Consider the following 23611-nt stretch of genomic DNA (forward strand, 5'->3'; position numbering starts at 1 on the left):
TCAGTTTTTGAAACAGGTTTGTTCACAATTTTTTGGAAGTCTGTATGTGTGGTTTTTTTTTATTTTTATTTTTAGATTGGTTAAATTTCCTGATGTAGAACAAGGTTTCACAAACTTACAATTCAGTTTAAGTCAAGGTATAGAAAAGGTAATCCAGGAAGCTTAATGTGAAGATCCTTCATCCACTCCAAAACTATGTTTTATGTTTAATTGGGATTCTTGGCCACCTGTATCTGGGTTTGACCTCTATTACTAAGTTGCAGTCACTGACGGAATAAAATAAGTTAGGATCTTCAAAAAACAACCTGTGCCCTGGCTTGATGCAGCCTCGCTTCGTAGCGTGAGCGGAAGCCGCAACACTGTTCAAAAGAGTTCCCTCCGCCTGGCGGACCTTCTGTCTTCACACTATACTGCCCCCTTGTGGCATACTCCACAACCGCATTCACCTCATAATCAACCAAATAAATAATAATAAGTAATCGCCAGAATGATTTTTCCCTTATAAGTGGAATGCTCCGAATAAAGTGTAAATAAACTATCCTCAATATAAATGTGGCTACACAGTTTGTGCACGCCAAAATTAGCAGGTGGCTGATTTGGAAGGAAACATGGTGAGACTATTATCCTAGATACTGTGCCAGAATTATGTGTGTTTCAGCAGAACCATGACCCCAAACACACATCTGAACTGGTTTAAGAATGGAGAAAGAAGGCTAATACACTCAATTCCTTTCTCAAAAATGATCAAAATTGTATTATTCTTCCACCTGGAAAAGGTGCAGTTCAAATAATCTATTTAAAAGCCGAAATAAGTATTTATGCTGATGAGTGGATGTTAACAGTGTTTTCACATATTATTTCAATACATCCTTAAATAAACTACAGACAGTGTGATAGATAATATGTTAATGTCCCTCTACACACAGAAGATTGAACAGAAACACTCAATTTAAAGACTTTCTTATGTGTAGATGTTGAAAAATGAAACAAGTGTTAAATAGCAGCAGATCTGTTGAAAGACATTTTCACAAATGTCTTTAATAAACATCTTTATCTTATTTGGTCAGACAAATAAAGATCCGTCTTTATCTTATTGTCCTCTCGGAAAACAGTCTCATGCAGCAGACCTACATTTGGACTTGAACTCAAGGTCAGGAGGATGGCTGGATATCTTATTCATGTCTGTTAGATTAACCCTGACAGAGGCTGCTGCTGCTGTATCTGATCTTCATCCTTCTACTCTTATCTGTGTTGTTTTTGTGAGGATTTGCTGGGAACCTGCCTCGTCCATCCAGATGGACAGAGGTGGGTGATGGACAGCTTGCACACAACTCTGACAACATCGTGTGAGAGACGGTGCGGTGAAGCTGTTGTGGGGGATGGGAGGACGTGATGAAGAGAATGCAAAATACCAGCTTTGCACTTCTGTTAAATATTTGTAATTTTGAGCTATAGAATTTTTCACTTGGTAGAATCTTACCAGCTGAGAAGACAAATGTGTGACAGATGAAATCACTCTAATTATTATTTTTTGTATGTTTTAGTCAAACAAACATCCCATTGAATTGTATATACATGAAATATTTATGTCTCTTCAGCAACAAAGACTTTAATCATTACAGTTTGCAGCTCTGAAAAGGTTTGGAAGTAGAAGTAGCTCAATAATGGCCTTCGTTCACTGCAGTAGCACAGGAAAATTATTATGGCTAGAACAATTACTTTTATATTCACTGTGGTATTGTGCATTAAAAAATATATTTTTTATTTTTTTTGTTTTTTTCATTACTGATGAAACTAGCTCCATCAGGAACTCCAGATTCCACAAAAACAATTTTTCTGCAATTCAAAACCTTGGAAGTAAAGCACTTGAATAAATATTCAGTTAAGGCTTTACACAAAAAATAGATTTAATTATTGTTTCTCCTATTTGAATACAACACTCACTTATTATGAGGAAACAAGGAAAAATATATATTCATATTGTTTGTGGACTACTTCAAAAGAGAAGATAAAATTTCTGGGGAAATAAATGTCAAGGTGGCCATCAACGTAAAAAAGTCCAGATGGTTTATCCGCTTGAGTAGGCAGTAGGCCTTCAGATAAAGGGAACATATATTTTGAAAAATATTTAATCACAATACTGTTGTTTATAGTCGATATCAATGACGACCACTATGGACTGATATACTGCATTGAGCTACTCCAGAGGGAACCGGTGAAGATTTTCTGGTATTTAAATCCAATTAACCTTTTGTCTTTATGTGAGACATCAGGAATTAGGACAGATGAATAAACAAAATGAGACTTCGCTATTCAGAGAAATCAACAATTTTAGGTGAAGAGTAAAATAGGGCTATGATGGTATAACAGAGTGCATGTCCATATATGAGGTTTGTACCAGACATAAGCGCCACTATGTCACCCAGCAGAGAAATTTGAATATCATGTGGAACATTGTTTTGGAAAATAGAAAATAAACAATTCACTCAACATATAAATTGAGCATCAGTATTCAGGGATGTGCATGTAAAATATTCAAGTAAAAGACCTTTCTGCTAAATGGCGGAGTCAAACTGTCGACTCTGTAAAGCATGCTCAGAATTTCAATCTTCGTACTACGACATGCATCACAGTTATTGGGTTTCGATGCAATCTCACTGTGCCACCTTAGATGTAAACTGTGGTCCTTAATGGGTAAATCCCAAAAGCATAACTGAAATCTGATCCATCCTAAAGCATATTTTTAAAAAAACTATAAAAACTGGTGTTAGCTTACACTTTCCCGCTGGCTGTCGTCCCCGGACCGGTCATCCTTTTGCATGTTGTGGGCCACCTCTGGCAGGTCTCGGTCCCTCACAGTTAACTAGAGAGGGAACTAGCAAAGAGCAAACACAAGACACTGTATACAGATGCAACACTTTAAAACCAGACAGAAAAAATATTCTACAAATCAGTGAGCAATTCACACGCTGTCTGCATATCCGTTGGCATTCCTGGTAAAGATATGTAAGAAGCCTTTCATTTAATGCAGACATATTATTTAACATGGAACATTTCTAGAGAGAGCCAACCTTTCATCTGAGCACATTTATTCAGTCGAGGAGAAATTCACAAGTTCAGAAAAAGAGGTTTTAGACAAAATCCCCAGTGGTACACTTATTGACTTTCCTGCTGGGTGTAATTTGTCCCCAGTAGGATGAATCACTCATACAGAAAGAGAGATCTTTGATTATTCCTTTTTTGCACAGTCACTTTAAATCAGGGGTCCCAGGCTCCAGCCGTTGAGGACAGGTTTCCTGCAGGGTTTAGATGTTACATCTGCTTCAGCACAAATGCATCAATAAGTAGCTCATTAGTTGAACTCTGTGGAGGTTTACTGCGTGCCGAGGAGGTAATTCAGCCATTTGATTCAGGTGTGTTGGACTGGGAATCTGTATCCAAGATCCCTGCGACTAAAAGTTGAGGGTGGCCTCCTGAGTCCCAGCTGGGGTGAGTTGTCTTCTCTGCAGCTCACCCCACTGGTTTTCTACATGATTTATGCCGAGGGAATGAAATGGCCATAAAAGAACATTGATGCACCATTGTTGGGTGATTTGAATCAGCCAATTTTCTACACTAATTCAAATACCAATTTTCTATGTAAATTACATTTTGTTTAAATACTCACTTGTAAGAGTGTGAATTAAGGATGGAAGGGCCCATATGTTCCAGATAAACATAAAGACAGGGCTTTCAAATTTAAAGTTTATGCAAACTTGACTCAGGTAAGAAATATAAAGAATGAACAAAAAAAAATACTTGAGATATTTTTTATTTTAAAATGGCAACTAACAGTGCAGCTGATTATTATTATTTTCGTAAATGATTTTTTTTTCTGTATTTGTTGCTGTGAATCCTCTCCACCTGCTCCTTTGCAAATTCCCTCGTTTCATGGATTTTTCTGTACAGTGTAACTCCAAATTATTCTATTTTTTCTCAATCATTCTAAAAACAAAGCAGCTTGGAATGGTAACATACCTAGGTGCAACATTGCTTGACATGCCATTGGCTGGCATTTGTAAAACTGACAATCCATTCATTTTCTTTGGCACTAATTGGTCAGGAAAAATAATACGTTTTAAACATGATGAACATTAATTGTTTCCTCAGTTTGCATCCTTTTCAGCAAGTGAGCGTGTGTTTAACAGATCGAGGATTCCTCCTTCTCTCAGGAGCTTTTAGGTAGAGGAATATAAACGCTTTGATCTCCCAGACAACCAGATAGGTGTGTGTACATGTGTATGTATGTCATTGTGATGAATGGCCATCATAAAGCGTGTGTGCTTATGTGTGTGTTTGTGTGTGTGTGTTGGTAACAAAGGAAACATGCTGGGATCTGCTGGCCTATTAGAATGCATTAGAGTGTAAAAGGTAAAGGTCAGTGAATTATCAGCCAGAGTTACACAAGCGTCTTCTGTTTACCTGGCCTAATAACCCAGAGCCTACACCTGCCCCATGTCTGTCTTCTTTATCTGCTTTCCACACACACACACGCACGCACGCACGCACACACACACACACGCATACACACACTGTAACACATAGCCAAGACCAGCGGTGCTGAAATGCATCTGCAACTCCATTTACTGAGTGGAAGGTGTTGTGATCCTGCAAAAGCTTCAAAGAAAAAAAAAATTCTATTCCAATTTATGCTTTGTAAATAACAAAATCTAAGCAAAAAACTTTGGGAACAGCACCTGTAACAGCTTTAGTCCAACCAATATGTCAGTGGCGGTTGGGAAACAAAACGTTTTGTCCTGCAGCCACATTCAGAATCTTTCACATTCATATTATCTTGGCTCCGTCCGGTTTGGTCCATACATGGCAACATATGTAAATATGTCTCTGGCAATTACAACCAGCAGATCAGAGACAACAGCAGGCCAAAGTTTCTCTGTTCCTGCTGAGAACAAATAAAATGTTTCCCCACATCACTATGCTGCCATCACCATGCTTCAGCTTCCTGTCATAGATGCGGCTTTGCATGTCAGTCATGATGTTTCATTTTTCTCTCCCTGACCAGAGCATCTTCTCCCATTTATTTACTGTGTTCCTTACATTACTTGTGGCAAACTTTGAAAGCAACGTAAATGTTTCTTATAGCAATTTTTTCATTCTCAACACTTCTAGAAAGGAAGCATTCAAAAGGCACACAATTAATAGTTTCCTTGTTTTTGTCTGTATTGGTTAATCACTGCAGCTCTGCCAGAGGTAGCTTGTGAATTCTGGCTGCTCTGATTAATTTATCTCCTTGCCCGGCCAGTCAGGTTTGGTGAAGGAACGCATCTTGTTAGGTTTGCAGTTGTACCAGATTGTCTCCACAGGTGGTAACATCAGAAGGCAGCTGGTTGCTTTCGAATATTTTTTGTGTGTGTATTTATTTGTTCATCTATTTGTTTCATTAATTGATTGATTAAAAAAAAAACGTAATCTTTTAATTCAGTTTCCATCTGGGTTGACTGAGTTACGATACAACTGCCAGATGTTGGTAGATTTGTCGTGCTTTGCAGATTCTGCTCAGTTGCTCTTTTTGTTGGCCCATAGGGGCTGTCTGAAAACCCAGACAAATATTTTAGATGTGTTTATTCTGGAAAAAAAAAAAAAGGGAAAAAAAAGCCTTTCATCAGCCGGAACTGCTTTTCTTTGCTTGTGTGTAGCACTTGGCAAATGAAGGTCTGGCCATGGCATGAATTGGAAGAAAGCTGTTAAAGGTGAATGAAATAAATTCTCCTCATTTTCATTGGCATTCAAAGAACATCAACCTTGAAAGCACGAGGCTAATTTAGCACAAATGGAATCAACAGCAACGATGAGTCTGAAAGTGTACAGAGGAGGGAAAGTGGAAAGCATTACACTCCTCATCTTAGTCAGCAGCCATTATTCACCATCCTAGACGTGTCACTGAAAAGTGCACTCAGGAGATGAAAAAGGTGATTCCAGTACCGAAATTTTCGTACACTTTTTTTGATTTTGATATTTTGAAGACACAAACCATTTGGTAGCTGTGTGTGCATGCGTGCGTGCGTGCGTGCGTGCGTGCATGCGTGCGTGCGTGCGTGCATGCGTGCGTGCATGCGTGCGTGCGTGAAACGGATCATCACAGGAGTTCCTGCAGTCAAACCACAGGAGGCTGATTTCGGTCTGAGCTCACAGACTTCAATCCTGGTCAGAATCACTAACATTGCTGGAAGTGTAATCACAGCAGTTAGAGTACCGACAGAGAAAGAAAATGCTAATTCTGTTGTTTTGTGTTGTGCTGTTTTGCTTTGTGTGATTAAAGATAGAAATGAAAAAACAACAACCTTTTTGTCCTTTTTAAATTAAAAATATCTCTATCCCTGTAAGAAGATAAAAGACATAAAAATCATGCCCCCTGTGGGGAGTTTCAAATGGCAGACATGGACTAATAAATTATCTTTTTAATAAAATCAATCTAATTTGCAAAATACTGAAGGCAAGGCCATCTTGTGAACTTTGTAATATTCTGTTTTTATTATGTAATGCACCTTGAACTGCCTTACTACTGAAATCCACCCATCCATTTTCTTTACACCCTTGTCCCTTATTAGGGTTGGGAGGGTTGCTGGCACCCATCTCCAGCTAACGTTCTGGGCGAGAGGCAGGGTCACCCTGGACAGGTCGCCAGTCTGTTGCAGGGCAACACAGAGACACACAAGACAAACAACCATGCACACACACTCACACCTAGGGGCAATTTGGAGAGGCCAATTAACCTGACAGTCATGTTTTTGGACTGTGGGAAGAAACCAGAGTACCCAGAGAAAACCCACGCATGCACAGGGAGAACATGCAAACTCCATGCAGAAAGACCAGGACCGGGAATTGAACCCAGAGCCTTCTTGCTGCAAGGCAACAGCTCTACCAACTGCGCCACTGTGCAGCCCCACTACTGAGGGGCTATACAAATAAACTTTATTGACTGATTGCTCTTCTGAAAGGATAACCACAAATAACTGTAAGATTTCTAACGGTTGAAAAATAAAATTGTTCCTAAAGCTACAAAACAATTATTAGAGATTTGTTTTGGTAAAAAAAAAAAAAAATATATATATATATATATATATATATATATATATATATTATCATGAAAAAAACTGCCAAAGAAATGTGAAAACATTAATTTAGATAAGATGAAGAATACACATCCATCAATAACATCTCTTCCTTATCCCCTGCTTTTCTCTTATCTCATATAGTACGTTCTCTTTTTACTATGAAGTCAGATCGTGTAAGTGTACTGTTTGAAAAGCAACAATATTGCTTTTTTAGCTTATAAAGTCACTGAAAAATAAGTAAAATTGATATTAAGCTAGCCAATGTGTCAATATTCCCATATTTAACCATGAACAATGTGAAGTAAAATACATTTAATTTGTCAGAATGTGTCAGCGGGGATGGACAGGTGGACCTATTCTTCTCCCATCGGAGGAAAAATGAAAACTGCCCTCCATAGATTTGATTTCCTCCTATGTCCCTTTGATACATCCTCTGATGGGGTTTTCAATTAACTTCCTGCCATTTTTTTTTTTTTTTTGGAGAGTGATGAGAGTTTATCCTATTTGATCACATTAAAGGTGAGGGTGCAAAAGGGAGCTTAGCTATGGCTTCTCCTCTTCCGCCAGTAGAAGGTCGCGGCTGCTCTAAAATTTTAGCTGCCGTTTGAAACGACTTCTTTCTCTTGTTGAGAACCCACAGCGGCTTATTGAATAATCGCTCAAAAGTATCTCAGCCCTTTATTGTACCCATTCAATCAGTTGAGAAGAGCCGGCCTCCATGGCTGTGTTGAAAGCAACCCGTCATTTTTATTCCATTTGGCAGAACAGTGTACGCCACATTAATGAATAACAGTTCCTCTGTTTAATTTTTCAAACTAATTATTTGGCGACAAGCCACAGGAAGATTGTACATTACAGACATTAATATTCAAACGTGGATGTCGAATTGGGGAAACATATCTTTTAAAGTTCCGTGTAAGATTTTATCCAATTAGAATAAATTGCAGTTCATTACGTGCTACATCACAGTGTTTTAGTGAATAGGTAGTGACACTTATCTGAGAACTCCCCACGTACCTTCCAATTATCAGTCTGGTTGACTGTAGTGGAATTTTTTTTTCACCTTGTGGAGCTCGTTCAAAACGCAAATCATCAGCCTCTCTGATTCAGACTGTCTTTATTTTAGTCACTGATTGCAGCTTTAGGGCCGCTGCCGAACCAAGTCTAAAGTAAGCTGGGTTATTAACAAACAGTAAAAGGAGCCGGTGTTCACGGACGAACATCGGTCTCAACTACCACTCCTTCAGGTGATGCCTCAAAATTTAAATGTGGGACGAGGCTATTTTTATCCATCGTTGAATAATTTAAAAATAGGAAATCCACGTAAAAACAGACATTTCTGTGGATTCACAGAAATATCAGGTTACTTGAAAAAGGCTCAACCTTCTGTTGAGATATCAAAAACTTGAAGATCACTAGACTTTTCAAGCAGATAATGATTCCAAGCACACCAAAAAAAAAAAAAAGAAAAATCAATTCAGATTATATTTGCTACAGTTTTAAATAGGGATGCTGAAGAACTATTTACCGATACGATAACTTCTCCTCTTAGGTCATTATAATGCATTAAAATGTGATTTTGTAATAATGTGAGTATTTATCAGTATCATGTTATTCAAGTCAAAATGTGTTTTCTCTGCTACACTACAATTAAAAAACATGTAACATGAACAAATTTGACTTTATATTAAAATGCAACTGAAACCATAGCAACTGCATGTGTTTTACAGTTAACCCAAAGCCAGAACAGGGGTTTGCATGTGAAGGGACGTAGAGATTTAACAGCAGCCGTTTATTCACCCCATTTCAGCAAACATGGCAATAAAAGCTGCCCTCACAAAAGTAGTTATTACAGTTCTGACTGGGAAAAAAATTGCTAACAAACTTTGGAGGGTTTTTTTCTCCATTATGTGCACCACCAGTATGGCTGTGAACCAGTCCTGGGTGAATTCTAGATGCTTTTGGACCCCCAGGCAAAAAGAGGCCCACACAGCCACAACCTTTGATTATAACTCTTGCTGACCCTGCCGACCATTAACTTCCACAGAGATTCATTTTTAGCGTCAAGCAACTGTTGGAGTTTGACTTTTCATGTACAAAGACCATTTCTTCTTCTGCCCACTTCAGCTGGCCAGCTGGATTTTATGAAATTGCCAATAATCAACTTTCAGAGTGTCATTCTCAAAATAAGCTGGTTTCTCAAAATAATGTGTTTTTCTGACCTTCCAAGCTGCTGCTGTGTTGTTTTCTTATGCAAAAGTCTGAGTCAAGCCAGCCAGCTGCACATCCCTAGGAACACATTATGCGTGTAGAATATTACTGCTATCATTTCGCCATTTCAGGAATTTACAAAGGTCAGTACTTAAAAACATATAGATTCAGTGCTTTTTAAAATATCAAAAGTTTACTGCTGCGTATATTGGCAAACTGAACATGGCTGCAAAACTCCCAGATTTTATTTTTTTATTTTTTTTGCTCCGACGAGCATTTTGTTGGTGAGAACAAGCTTTAAACTATTTCACCGCAAGCCAAGCAGGGATGATAATACAATAACATTTGCTTAAAAATGCAAATTAGCTCTCACACCTCAAGCTCCTTGAAAATAATGGTCTTCTACTCAGCTCATTGTCTACCAGACCCAAGGGTGAGTTCATCGTTTTCTTTTTGTGTGTGAAATCGGTGCCGTCAGGAGTGGAGTATTTTGAAAACAGTCTGAAACTCAATAGCAAAACAATAGAACATTTCAGTGCTTTTATTTCTGCAACAGATAAAAAGAATTGATTTGATCACTTGTCACAAAGAAAGGGCATAACTATTATTTATTTAACACTAAATAGAGACATGGATGCTCAGTAGTTTCAGAACAACAATTTTTTAGTGAACTGGCAAAAGAAACTAATAAAATGTGTGAATAAACACATGGGATTTTAGGTTTTTCACATGATGTGATATAATCCACATACACAGTGTCTATTAAAATGTATTGGTAGTGATTATGTTTTAGACATAAGATGCATAAAAATCCATAATATGCACACTTAAAATTTGCACACACCGTGGTAGGGATTCCACAAAAACCAGTGGACGCCTTCAACATGCCGACTGGTTGTTTAGAAAGCATAACATAAAAAAAAAAAACTTTTCTGTCCTACCATCACAAACATAAAATGGAAACTCCTAAGGAGATTTTAACAGGAATTGTGTGCCTTGTTGAGTTGAAAGGATTTTTGCAACAACGTTATGTCCGGTGTTATACAAAAGGATGACCATGTGTTAAAGCACCTTATGCTCATTATTATGCATGTCAGAAGTCGATCCTGTGGGACTGCATCTCTTCTGAACTGTCTGAAAGCCTTATTAAAGCAAAAAACACAAAGTACAATTTCAATAAAGCTGTGATGAGCAATGCCAAAAAATTGAAAATGGTTAATACTAACATGTCCTTCTGCAGGATGGTGACCGACTACATAGAAGTACATTAAAAGTTTACTGAATACAAAATTAACCTGTGTACACGGCCGTCTCAGTCATGAGACCTAAATCCTGAAGACAACTTTGAAGGTGAGTCGAATAGAGAAGCACAGAAAAGATCCTAGGACTCTGGGTAATCTAGAAAAATTGTGCAAAGAAGAATGGTCAAAGATAACACGGACGTAAATAAGTCCTTTTTTATTACTAAATTAACGTTTGCCATTTCACCCTGCTGCCTCGATTCAGAGTCTTATTTTTCAATTACCTGGTTCTTCTCTCAAGACCATAACATTCATTACAGTCTTCACTTTTCTCTCTTTTTTTTTTTTTAGAAATTTCACAGAATATCATTTGAAATGTCCTTTCTACTTTTATTGAAAGAGGTAGTAGATTGCTTTGATTAATCCAAGATGTCTGCTAACGCTTGTTTACCGTTTGCTCTGCTGCCCCCATGTGGTTGAAATAAATAACGTACCCTAAATTATGTGGCAAGAGTGGATTTATAGCAGACATTCTAAGTCGGGTCACACAAAACAGGAGTGCTACTCTCTGTTTTGTGTGCGTAAATTCTAAACTACGGGATATAAAATTTAATGTATATCTCAAATATTAGATTTGCATTTATAAGTCTGCAGATATTCTGTTTCAGTTTTTTGACTCAGTGGCAGACACAAATCACACTAAGTGCAGGCAAACATTTAACAGTGATTCTTGAGAATAGGGACAAAATGGGTTTTAATTTTCCCCTTTTTTTGTTATTTCTCAACGATGTGTATGCAAATATGACAAATAATGTTTTGGAAATGTAAAGATGCCAAGGTACAGGCTCCCAGGTGCAACAATTTTTTTTTAATTACATTTTCAATCGACCTGACCTAGAATGTAGTCATCACCATCTGACAAAAATAAATAAAAAACCATTTTTAATGACCTTATTAGTGATATTTTTACTCATTTTACAGACCAATGCTTCTCAAGAAACAAAATAAATATTTAAAACAAAAAACAACAAAAAGTCCATCTGACGGAGTTGACACAGAACTGAAGGTGGTGACAAACTAGTGAGTAAAATGAAAAACTTCATACATGTGAAGTAATGCAATTTATGTAAAATACATTAAAATGAATTAATTGCACATTTAAGTGAGATGAGTCACAAAAACTGATGGAGTTGACATCTGACGGAGTTGAAGAAATGCCAAACTACCTCAATTTATATGATGTTATTCCTAAGGAGGCCATATTGTAGCTCATCATGTCCATGAAATCTTTACATTATACCAAAATGAAGCTTTTATTTCACAAAATTTCAAAGTTTTGTAAATTGTCAGTTATGGTGTTGACACATTGTGGTTGTGACAAACAACTTATGAATAAAAAGAAGAAAAAACTAAAGAATAACTTAAGCTAACCAGAGCTAACTAGCCCTTTTAGCAAAGGAAGAGAAAGGAAGAGGTCTTGGGGTCCTCAGAAGTTCTGGTGCCCCCAAATAATGCCTGATTTTTTTACATTCTTTTCATTTCTGACGGTGTTGACAAAAACTAGGGACAAATTTCAATAGAGTTGAAAAAATATAAAAATGATTTGTAATTCAATTTATTGATACTTTTATAATTATTTATATGACTACTTATACTTAATTGTCATAATATGTAATTTTTGTATTTCTTTAATTATTTTAAACAATTGTAATGTATTGAGTTCTGCTCCAGGACAAGGGCTTTTACAGGCATCATCCACCGACTACAATGTTTAAAATAAAAAAATATTCAGCAAATACCTGGAAAATATACATTGTTGTGCTCACATGACCAAGGTTAGTTTAGTAAGATATTTGAAAAAAAATTATATTTTGTGTATATTTTATTCAAATTTTGTGCTTTATCCATAGGACCTGTTTTGTCCCTATTCTCAAGAATCACTGTTAAATGAATGCGATTGAAATTGTAACAGTTTGTAAATAACCCATACTACTTTTATTTTAAACTTTCTCCGTTGACACATTTTACGGAGGAAATTCCTGCATTGTTTTATACCGCCACCAGAGGGCTCTAGAGAGCCACAGTTGTTTGGGGTTTTTTAACAGCTCACAGTAAATCATTGTTACCTTTCCGAGCCTCCAGTTTCATAGTACGGTGAAATCATTGCGCTGGTACCGTTTTAAATTTACCTTTTGTTTTCTCACATTTATTCAAAAAGTTGCAATCATCCATCCCAAACCAAAGCACTCTTGCACAAGGCATTGTCGGCTCACTCTGACACACATGGCACCGTGGCTTAATGACTTCACTGACCCGAGGCATCAGTGAAGCCCCGCAGAGCTGCTGATGAGTCACTCCTGACCATGCAGCCCGGCAGAAAACATCAGGCACATGGTGCGAGCTAAATCTTGGCCTGCATCTCTCTCATCATGTTGTGATTCAATATTCACAATGATGAATGACTGAACACTGGAGTTCTGCCCAACATCAAGGTCACAGAGTCTGGTTAGGTCCTCATACATCCTGATCTGGAGAGAGAGTAGAAGACAAAGCAGCTGTGGGACCCCCACATAATAAAGCATTGCCATATGTTTGGAAAATCATAGCTTTTTGCGTTTATGTAAAAGTTTTACATTTAAAAAAAAAATGTGTGCCTCTTCCTCTGCCTCCCCTAACGAAAAAGCTTTTATGGAGACACTCGTGATAAAAAGCTTGCATTAGAGTGTTTTATGTGTAATATAACCCACAACACAGTTGCATTCACTGTGAGGCTAACTAACACTAGAGTCATGCACACCTGCAGGTAAGGGGGGGGGGAAAGCTCCACACCATGTCCAAGCACATTTATACACTCTCGCCCAAAGCCTGACATGATTTTTCCTTTAGTACAATAACTTCAGATCCTGTGAATGTCTGCTGTGTCAGTGTTACACTTTGTTCCTGTTTTACTGTGTTTATCAGGGAGACTTTCTTCCTGAGATTTCCTTTGTGTTTGAAGTTCTGCAGGACAGACTGTCACAGCATCATGTATTCGTTTAAAATATCATACCTTAGCGAACTGAAAGGAAAATGAGACATGTCGTCCACAGCCTATTTTACAACATTGAAAATGTTGCTGTTTACTTGCGTTTAGCCCCTTTTACACCTTATCCAGTGCAATCACTTGTCTGACAGATCAAGAAAAATGTGGTGAAGTTTGAATCTGGACTAGTTTACGAAACAATTTCTCCAGTTTTAGAATATCTGCAGTGTTTAACCAAGACGTGAATATTGAAAAAGCTATCAAGACGAGTGTCATGTTTGGTTTCCGTTTGGACCCAAATGCTGGCAGCTCTGAGGCTGAGAGGTGAAATAAAGAGTTTTAACAGGACATGGAAGCTGCATGAGTGTGACAAAGAAGGTGCCGGAAGAACCCAGGAAGAGAACAGCGAGAACTGACGAAGATATATACTGAGGCAGAGGTGGAAAAGAGAAAGGAACCAGATGAACTAATCAGAAGAGATGTGGGACGGTTACGACAGAATGAGAGCATGGAAACTGAGAAAAAGAGACCAATTAACAGAGAGGGAGCTGAACTAAGACTCAAACTACAAACCAGAAGGAAAAGGTGAAAATCAAACCACAGAGATGATTGAAGGCAACTAAATGCGCAAAGAGCTAAACACAAAAACAAACAAGAAAACTGGACCCAAAGAAATACACTTATATGGCAAACCATCCTAACAATAATGAACACAGCATAATGAACTACATATGGCAAGACACATTGGAGATAAATAAACCACAAGGAAATTATGGTTTATGAAACCATAAAAAAAAAGAAACAATAACAAAAGAATGCTGAAATCCAAACACCGCAGAAGAATAACAAAAACATTTGACCTGAATCAAAGAAGAAAGTCACTGATTAAATTAAATGATACAACAGTCCCATTGGCAGTTTGCCCAAAGCAGCACAGAGGACACAGCAAGCCTGTGGAGGAAGGTGCTGTTGTCATGGTAGAGTAAAGCTAAACATTTTGGACAAAACTTTACGTGTGAAGGAAAACTAACAAAGCAGCCTGAACAAACCAGAAGATATGGAGGCATCAGCACCATGCTGGAGGGAGGATTTTCTTTCAGCAGGAAAAGGGAAACGAGTTGATGTGAAGTTGGACTGAGCTAAAAAACAAGGCAAACCGGGAGGAAAACCAGTTACAGGCTGCAAGAATAGATTTGAGACTGGGTTAACCTTTCAGCAAGACAACAACTCTAAACATATAGCCACAAAACGGCCCAGTCAAAGTCCAGATCCAAATATTACCAATAACAAACACTTGAAAATATCATTAAAAAGGTTTGGCAAAGTCTTGACTCTAGGAGGGTCCATATGATCCACTTTATGTATTTTATTTGTAAAAGAATTTAGAAAAAGAAAAGATATGTGTGTGATACTGTAGAGTTTAAGAGCTTGCTCTTGTTGCTGGTGGTTTCTTCGTCTCCAGTTGTCAAGTTTTTCTGTTTTTTCAGATTTGTGTCACTCCTGCTGTCATCACTTGTGTGTCTTTTGTTTGTTTCAAATAAAACTTCATTTTCAGTTTATCAACCTGCCTCTCGCCTCTGGTGTCTCGAATGTGGCTTCATGCCCTCTAGAGTCAAGCGTAAAGAAGTCCAAAGAAAAACAATAAATGTCCGCGTGTACTTTTGCCTTTGCAAATGAAAATTGATTTTCTCCTCTGTGACACCAGAGAAAATATACAGTCCGCATGAAACCTCGCTGCTTTCAGGTGATTTGTTATCTCAGACTCCCCTTCATGTTACGTAAGGAAGAGCCGGCCCCTGAGGCTTAGGTTGGCTTTGGATTAAACGAGAAGAGACGTGAACCTGATTACACATCCGTAATCTTATTTTTATAGAAACATTTCCAGTGGCAAAAACACAAAGCAGTTCTGACTACCGAAGTGATGTGAACAGATTGGAGTATGAAGACCGTAGAGCAAGTGTGTCGCCCAGAAGAGCAAGAAACACGTTTCCCACCAGACAATATAATCTATTATTATAAAATTCTCATAGCAGCCTTTTTTTTTCTATGACTCAAAATTCAAAACTTGTATAGATTTAAAAAAAAAAGGAAAAAAAAAGAAGAAAACCACTGGAATAGCCTGGTGTCTTAAAATAATCCGTCTAGAATCTCTCTTAAATTACATTTTATTCATAACAATTTGAAAGGCCAACCTATAAAAACACACTGATGCACATACTCCAAGTCAGCATGTTGTGATGCTTCACATTCATTTTTGGTTTTCCTGAGGCTTTCGAGCCAACATCCCTCTGGGGTCACATGGGATGAGAACCTGGGATTTTACTGGACACTTTTACAGCCAGAAAAAATAGGTGAGAGTGGGTAAGCAATACACTAACAATTTTTTTCATATTGCCATTTAAAAAAATAACGCGGCTGAAATCCGGTTTGGGTCTGGAGTAACAACAAACCTTACAACTTGTTGATAATTCGTAGCAGGCCCTGACCTAACAAGAACACAGAATGGTCTTGTTTTTGCATAACTCCTGGGCCTGCTGGTTTGAAAAAAACATATTCATCAAAAAGGATTCAGAGGGTGGAGGTTCTTTGCAATTATCATTATGTTTCTGTTTCGGGAGAAATGCATGAGATAATCAGTGTCCAATTCTTAAAATACATTCAGCCAAACTCTTGCTGTCAGAAGTACTTAACTGCACTTCCTCTGATTTTATTTAGTCCAGGCAATGCAGTCATAACATAGCGAAAGTTCAGCTAATATGGTGCAGAGTAACTCTATCCATCTGTGTCTAGTGGAAACTCTGTAGTCAGGCTTGGAATCTTTAGTATACGCTCAATGAACTTCTTGAAACTTGCATATTTAGTCTGTGTTTGTATATGTGGCTTGGTGATTTGTGTAATGGTGACAAACAACTCATTTGATAACATTTAACCTTTCACACATATTTAGTCATCTCCTACAAAGACCTCCTACAAGATAACATCTCATGTAAATAAACATCTTGCAAATAGATTATTGTAACTTGTTCAACTGCGTGTTCTGGCTGCGTGAAGTCTGACGAGGATGGGTGACCTTCATATTAAGGTCTGGCCAAGACAGGCCACAGCAGACTAAAAGTAAAAGGAAAATGTTGTGTACTTGTGCAGCACTTTATCAACTCAAAGCGTTTCACGCTACATTCAGTCATTCACGTGTAACACGCGCATACAGACACACTGATGGTGGCAAGCTACTGGATCATAGCAACGGCTGTCCTGGAGGAGTCTGACAGACGTGAGGCTGACATGCACCAGGGTCTCTGACCACCACCAGCAAGCAAGGCAGATAAAGTGTCTCTCCCAAGGACACGACAATGGTGTCTCTCTCCTTGGGAGTCACTCTGTCCGTTTCCCAACAATGGAAATGGACAGAGTGGGGGCTCGAATGGCGCTCTGCAAGTTACAAGACAAACTCCTACCGCCGTCACCACCGTCAGTCGCAGACTAGGACAAGAGAGGAAAACTATGAGAACAATGAAAGCACAGAAGTATTCTTAGCAGTCATTGTGTTGGGCCACTGCTGAACCAGAGGCACCAGAAGTGTCGTACCTGGTCCAAGAAGAAGAACTGGACAGTTACTCAGCTAGGACTAAAGTCCTATTTTCACATGAAGGTAAACTGTCAGCTGGCTCAGATCTGCATTTGTGATTAAGCATCAAGCATTTTTATAAATATTGTGACTATGGGATAGAATGGCATTTTGTCTCCGAGTTTCAAATCTCTGTCTGCATCATCAGTATGCAAATCACCGGGTATGTAAATGCATCATTTACATACCTGGGACTGGAATATTTGTTTAATTGGTGTAAGACCAAGTTGCGCCTAATGTCACTAATTTGTATATAATCATAAAAATAGATTGTGTAAAAATAGATTTTGTGAAATTTTCTAATTCACAATTTCCACGTTTCACAGCTAAAACACAATTAGTTTATTTATATATCTTTTTAAATAAAGAGAAGGGGGAAAATACAGGATCTTTTCATGGTTTCTCTAAATATGAGAAATATTTTCTGGGATATGAAAAGAATTATTCCATTCTGAAATTACGTTTCACAGATATGTGGCTCAAATGAAACTGAGTCTTTTTTATATTAATATCACGTAAAGGAAAAATAAAACTGCTACATGTGAATTTAAAAAATGAGTCTACGTTTTGGGCGGGGGGAGGGACAGCCAACAGAAACTCAAAGCCTTCCTGGTCTTGTGGGGCTCATCTCAGAGAGATCAACTCTGCAGCTCAAATAGATCTGGGTTAAATTTCACAATTGTTTATGGAAAGTTTTTTTTTTTTTACAGTTTAGGAAAAAACAGTATCATTATTATTTTTTTAATTTGTTAAAGCGCCAGGATGCAGCATTCTGGAGATGACCAAACAAGCATCATACCACTTCTCTCCAGGGACATCACCAAGCCCCTCTCTCTCCACCCATTCTTTCTACAGTTCTGGCCATCCAGGCCATATTGCTGAAACCCATAACTGTGCATATAAAGAAACATTTTTAAGTCACTGCCATTTGTTTTTTCAAAGAAGCTCACAAACACAATGACAGGACATCCAGACCAACAGAGGAAGAGGGAAGGCCAAGTGAATTGTATCCACAGCTGTTTCTTTCTTCTTCTCCTCCTCTGCCCTGTCCCTTGGAGGTCGCTCTTCCTGCGTAACATTACAAAGTCAACACACACGGACACCGCTGCTGCTTCTGCTGCTGCTGCGTGGCCAGAAGTCTTCTCAAATGCTCTTCTGTTTCATCAGCCTTTGAGCATGTTTACGTGCAGTTCTCTTCTGCTGGTTATAACAATGCAGCTCAAGATGTAATGCTGTGGTTCTCTTGATGCCATCCAGCTGGACTCTGGATCTGTACTTATTGCACTGCAGATGGAGGAAGAGAGGGAAGAAAGACTGGGAGGCAATCATATTTTATCTTTTTATCTGCTCCGATTTCCATGTCTGCGTAAGTCGCTCTGTCGTGGAGTGTGCCTAAGATGCTTGCCTTTTATGGGCGTGCAAATAGGAAAGACTCCTTCAGAAGTTAAAAAGTTAAGCAGCCCACACTGCACCGAATTTATGACAATGAAACCAAACATCTGGAGTCAGGGAACATCTTTACCTAAGCAACAAATCATCTGCAATTGCCAAAACACTGTTTTCCCTCATTCTAAAACTGAAAAACAGGCATAACACCCACAGGCTTTTGATAATCTGAATCAGATTTCCATACATGCCTAGTAAACGTTAGTGGAGCCCAGTGGTCCAAGAATGACCTAAGATCACTGAGTACACAGAGATTTACCCTCTTATTGTTATGAGAACAGCCTCTCCAATAAAAAGGGGCTTGAATAAGTGTTTCCGTGTGCGTGTGTGTGTGTAACATGTGTGCGTGCGTGTGTGCGTATGCATTATGCAGTGCATCTGCGTGAGAGCTTTGGAAGACTTATGCATGCTCTGCCTTGCCAGAAAATTCGAGGAAAACAAACAGTGTCTTTATTATAGTAATGAATATGCTTTGGGAAGCAAACAGTTTAATTTTCCATTAAGCCCCCCCACCCACCCACCCACCCCCCTGCAAAACACTCATAAAATACCAAGAAAGGCTAAGGGAAACCTGTGACATTTCACTTTGTTGGCACCAAACACTGCAGTCTTCCACTGCTGCTTGACCCTTGAACCCTCACCTCTGGAAAATCCTTGCTCACAATACGAGCCCCAGCTCAATTATATATATATATATATATATATATATATATATATATATATATATATATATATTTTTTTTTTTTTTTTTTCCACAAAAAGAGTCATCTCAGTACAACAAATTTTGACAAACATTTGAGTCGACACTGTCACTTTAAGTTAAGGTCATGCAGAAGATCAGATTTGTGCACACGGCGTATACGTGGAGATGTTCAAGAAAACAAACCACACAGAATCCTCTTTGGAAAAACAATGCAAAGCTTTGCTGAGGCATTGTACATTCCTGTAAGTTACACAGAGTTTACGTCAGGCCTTTCACTGACTCTGGAAAGAACTTGGGAGAATAAAGAAAAATGAGTGTTTGCTTCCTAATAATTTACTCTGATGTAGCATAGTTTTTAAGGAGCATTGGAGCAGAGGGGGGTGTGAGCACTCCTGTTGTGTAGCCACTGCACAACAGGTCTAATAGCCACAACGCTCAGGTCAGGTGTGCACACCTGAAACAAAGAGCTTATTGTGCTGCTTGCACCTCATTGATTCACCCACGTGGAGGTGGAGTGCAGCACCGTTATCTTACAGTATATATTTGCATAGTAGAGGTCAGCTACAACACAGGGCTCTCTGTGTTTCTCGCTACAGTTAAAGGCAATCAGGCTAACAGACAGTGGCGCAACTACACATTATTCAGGTGGATGCGTTCGATGCTGAAGCCTTATTTCCTCAAACTTATTTAGAACCCAAGGCAGGAATGTAATGGCGAGGAGGGTGTAACATATCGGTGCTCCACCTGTCGCTGTGCACAGCATCAAAATCCAAAATGATAATAAATAAGTACTACATAAGTAAGAGTCAAAAATAACATTTTTGCTATAGTTTCAGCAATCAGCGCATTATTTCATTTTTGCTTTAAATAAAAACCATCAGGTCATGCTATGCGTGCTTGTTTACATTTCCAGAGTAATTACAGCGATGCGGTGCTATTTTTAATCAAGGCTGCCTGTGAGATTCTCATACCAACACCAGACTATACAAAGTGCTTTGTTTGTTGTCATAGACATGACTATGAACTCAGCTTCTCATGTGGAGTTGGTCTTAAATTAAAAGGTGAAATAAAAGTTTGGATGATCTCAGAAGAATGCCACAGACATGTCATGAGTCTGCGGTCTTCACATTTGAGAGCTGGCTGGGGTTTGAAAGAGAAATGGGTCAGTATGGTTGTCAGAGGATCAGCTGGCTCAAAGATGAAACCTCACAGGTCAAATAAAAGTCATGTCTGAGAAAGATCCACATTTTTATCCTTGCTGTTCCAAATGACCTAAAAGCAATGCCATGCTCACTGATGTCTGCTTTATTCTACGGCCAAGTACATGGGCTGATTTTAGTGGCACTTAAGAAACAGGTAAACATGAAGAGAATAACTGTGATAAGTTAACAAGCTCAGGTGATTCCTTATATTGGATTCAATTTTAAACCAAAGCCTGAACTTGGGAATGACATTACTCAACCTTTACCTGTTCCCTTACTTGTATTAGACAGATGTCAAACGAAGATGTACTTAATCTGTAAACAAACTGAGTCTAGTGAATTGCTAAGAGATAGTCAAATAGACTATCAAATTTCAATCAAATTTAGCTATTAAAACAGCTCAAACTGTAAATGTTAGATATCAGCAGACAGAGTTCTTCAACAGGACGACTTCCATGCTACCATGCAAACTTTATGTTGCTTGACTCTGTGGGCAGCATCAGTCCACCTGATCACCTGCGAATCGTCAGTCCACTCCAAGTCTGTCAAGAGTGGTGTAAACGTTCAGATTTTCCAACACGCTATCATTTGTGTAACTAAAACAAAGATGGTATGCTCCGGTGCTTTTTCTAGGTCTCGGTTCTTTGGAAAAGGTCCCAGCTTATAAGGTGGACTGAAACAGTTGACACCGTCAATTGGTTTAACTTTTAACCAGGCATAGCTTAAATTGTCAAGAAAAAACTTGGCAATGCACTTAATTTCAAAATACTAAAAAAACAACAACAAAAAATTAATCCAAATGGGAAATTAAGTAGTAGAGTTTGCGTAGGTTCTGACAGAAGTAGAAAGGATCTCCAGTAGCAGTCAGTAATACAGTCTGACAAAGCCTCTGTCTGAAAACACTATCATTTCATGGCAGACTGATTAAGAGGATGCTCTGGATTGTCTGCAATTTTCTTAATTTTAAAAATACTTTTTCTTTTCAATCATCTCCAGAGTTTCCAGAGGAGTCTTCAGAACAGAACCAGCCTTCTTTATCAGCTTTTAGAGCTTTTTAAAGTCACTGGTTGTGATGAAGCTAGCCTGAACAAATTATAGTAGAAGGCACACTTCACAAGAGTGTGAAGTGTGCCAGAATCACAAAGGACTGAAGCTTCCTCAAGAAGTGCATTCTGCTCTGTCCCTTTCATTGCTCTGTGGACTTCTTTACCTTTCTACAAAAATATAGTATACTTTGCTTTAAATAAGTCAAACTAATATCTTTAACCTCAGCTCTAAAACACAGTGGAATTTGCTAAGTAAAATACCAAGTGACCAGGCTAAGTAATAAGCAAATGACAGATTTTTTTTCCCTTGAAGTGGTCTTCTACAATGCGTGTGAAAAACTTATGGAAGTGCAAAGCTTAAGAAGTTCAAACTGCTTTTGCCTTTTAGACATATTGCATTTTAAGTCAGGTTTTTTATTAATTTTTTTTTTTTACTTTTCCTCTAAAAGTTTTGCTATCTAAAGGGGCAGTATCATGTAAGATCTACTTTTCTGACCTTTTCATCATGTTAAAATAAACAAAACATACCTGACGTTTTGCCTTGATTCATTCATTTCCATTTGATAAACCTTTTAATCTCCGGTGGCAACTATTCAGCTGTCCAAAACGCCTGGCTGGACCTAGCACCACCTTCCAGGCACAGCAGCTCCTCCTCAGAGCTGCAGTTTTCAAGCTTCCGAGCTTTTGTCTCTCAGAGCATCCCTCCCCTGCAGCTCCTCTACTCAGCTCTGCCAGACTCACCAGCAGTAATTAGCAAACACCTGATGGAATTGTGCACTTGCTGAGCTCTTTATATGAGCTACTTCTCCGTGCAATGCCTTTAAAAACGTTGTTAATAGAGGAGCGATGCTGTGATGAATTCTTGAAGGTGGACTTTCAGAAAGAGCAGGAGTTTTTAAAGATACGGAGCCCCAATTTCAAGACATTAAGGCAGGAAGTAAGATTTAGTTTAAGTTATATTTCATATATAAAACAACTGAGTGTGGCATATGTACTTGGCTACGCAACAAAATGGCTCTGTGCACCTGGAAAAAAAAAAACACATAATACGGCCCCTTTAAATACTAATATCTATGGAAACTCAAGAGACAAGACAGATTCATCTTTGTCACTTATGGCAGCCTAATGAAAGAAAATTTAATTTTTACAGCTAGATCAACTCACACATATAATCTGCATTATAGAGCACCATCTACATTGTTAGTATTTACCAAAGAGTCAATCGCTCTGTTACATGCAGAGGATTAAATCACTCTGAACTATAAAGCAAACACCAGCTGGGTTGTGTCTTGTCCACTCTGAATTTATGTGGGACTGCAGCACAATTTGGAGCAGGCCTATTTATAGCCAACTATATACCAGCAACATCCGCCACCAGCACCCTGCAGCCTGAAAGTCACACCGGGATGATTTTGGGAGGGGGAAAGTCCTTGAGCTCCTCTGTCAGTGCGAGGCATTGCAGTGACAAGTTTGCTGATGAGGTTGGTGACTGGGAAGTCGCACTGCACCGGTCCCCTCTCACAACCCCATCCCTCAGCTGAAGACTACTCCAAGTGTATGCTTTACACCCACAACATAAACACACACACACACACACAGCATGAAAGCTCATACACTCCGGTGTGTGCGTGCCTACGCATGCAGGCATGAGCAAAAACATTCCCTCCCACACTCCACGTGCAAGCACACAAGCTGGTTAAAACTGTGCAGAGGTAATGTTTTGACTTTGTGTATTGCAGATTTGACGTCAGTCCCTCATGTGTTATTGATTGTTGCTTTGTCGGAAATTTTTATGAAGCCACTGTGGTGTTGAAATACAGCACTACAGCTGGATTTCAGTTTTCCCAATGACAAAACAAGACACTGGAACAACTCACCTTAAGCGCTTCAAAAAATATCCTGGGAGATTATTTCTCCACCTCCAGCTCTTGTCAAGTCTCCCCCCCGCCCTGTGCGTCTCCGAGAGTTCCAATTAAAAATCACCAAACAAACAAAAGTAT

General features: G+C 38.7%; 1 protein-coding gene across 1 annotated transcript in view; it reads right to left on the reverse strand.

Moving 5' to 3' along the window:
- pde4d (phosphodiesterase 4D, cAMP-specific) overlaps positions 1-23611 on the reverse strand; it is a 205104-nt gene extending 181493 nt beyond the window's left edge. Inside the window, exons 1-2 of the mRNA XM_008418380.3 lie at positions 23489-23611; positions 2777-2875 (exon numbers count right to left, since the gene is read on the reverse strand). Of these exons, the coding sequence (XP_008416602.1) occupies positions 2777-2821 (45 nt within the window). The 5' untranslated portion in view covers positions 2822-2875; positions 23489-23611. The remainder of the gene's footprint in view (positions 1-2776; positions 2876-23488) is intronic.

The sequence above is a fragment of the Poecilia reticulata genome, chromosome 9 (genome assembly GCF_904066995.2).
Source record: "Poecilia reticulata chromosome 9, P_reticulata-male-v2, whole genome shotgun sequence".
Taxonomy (NCBI): domain Eukaryota; kingdom Metazoa; phylum Chordata; class Actinopteri; order Cyprinodontiformes; family Poeciliidae; genus Poecilia; species Poecilia reticulata.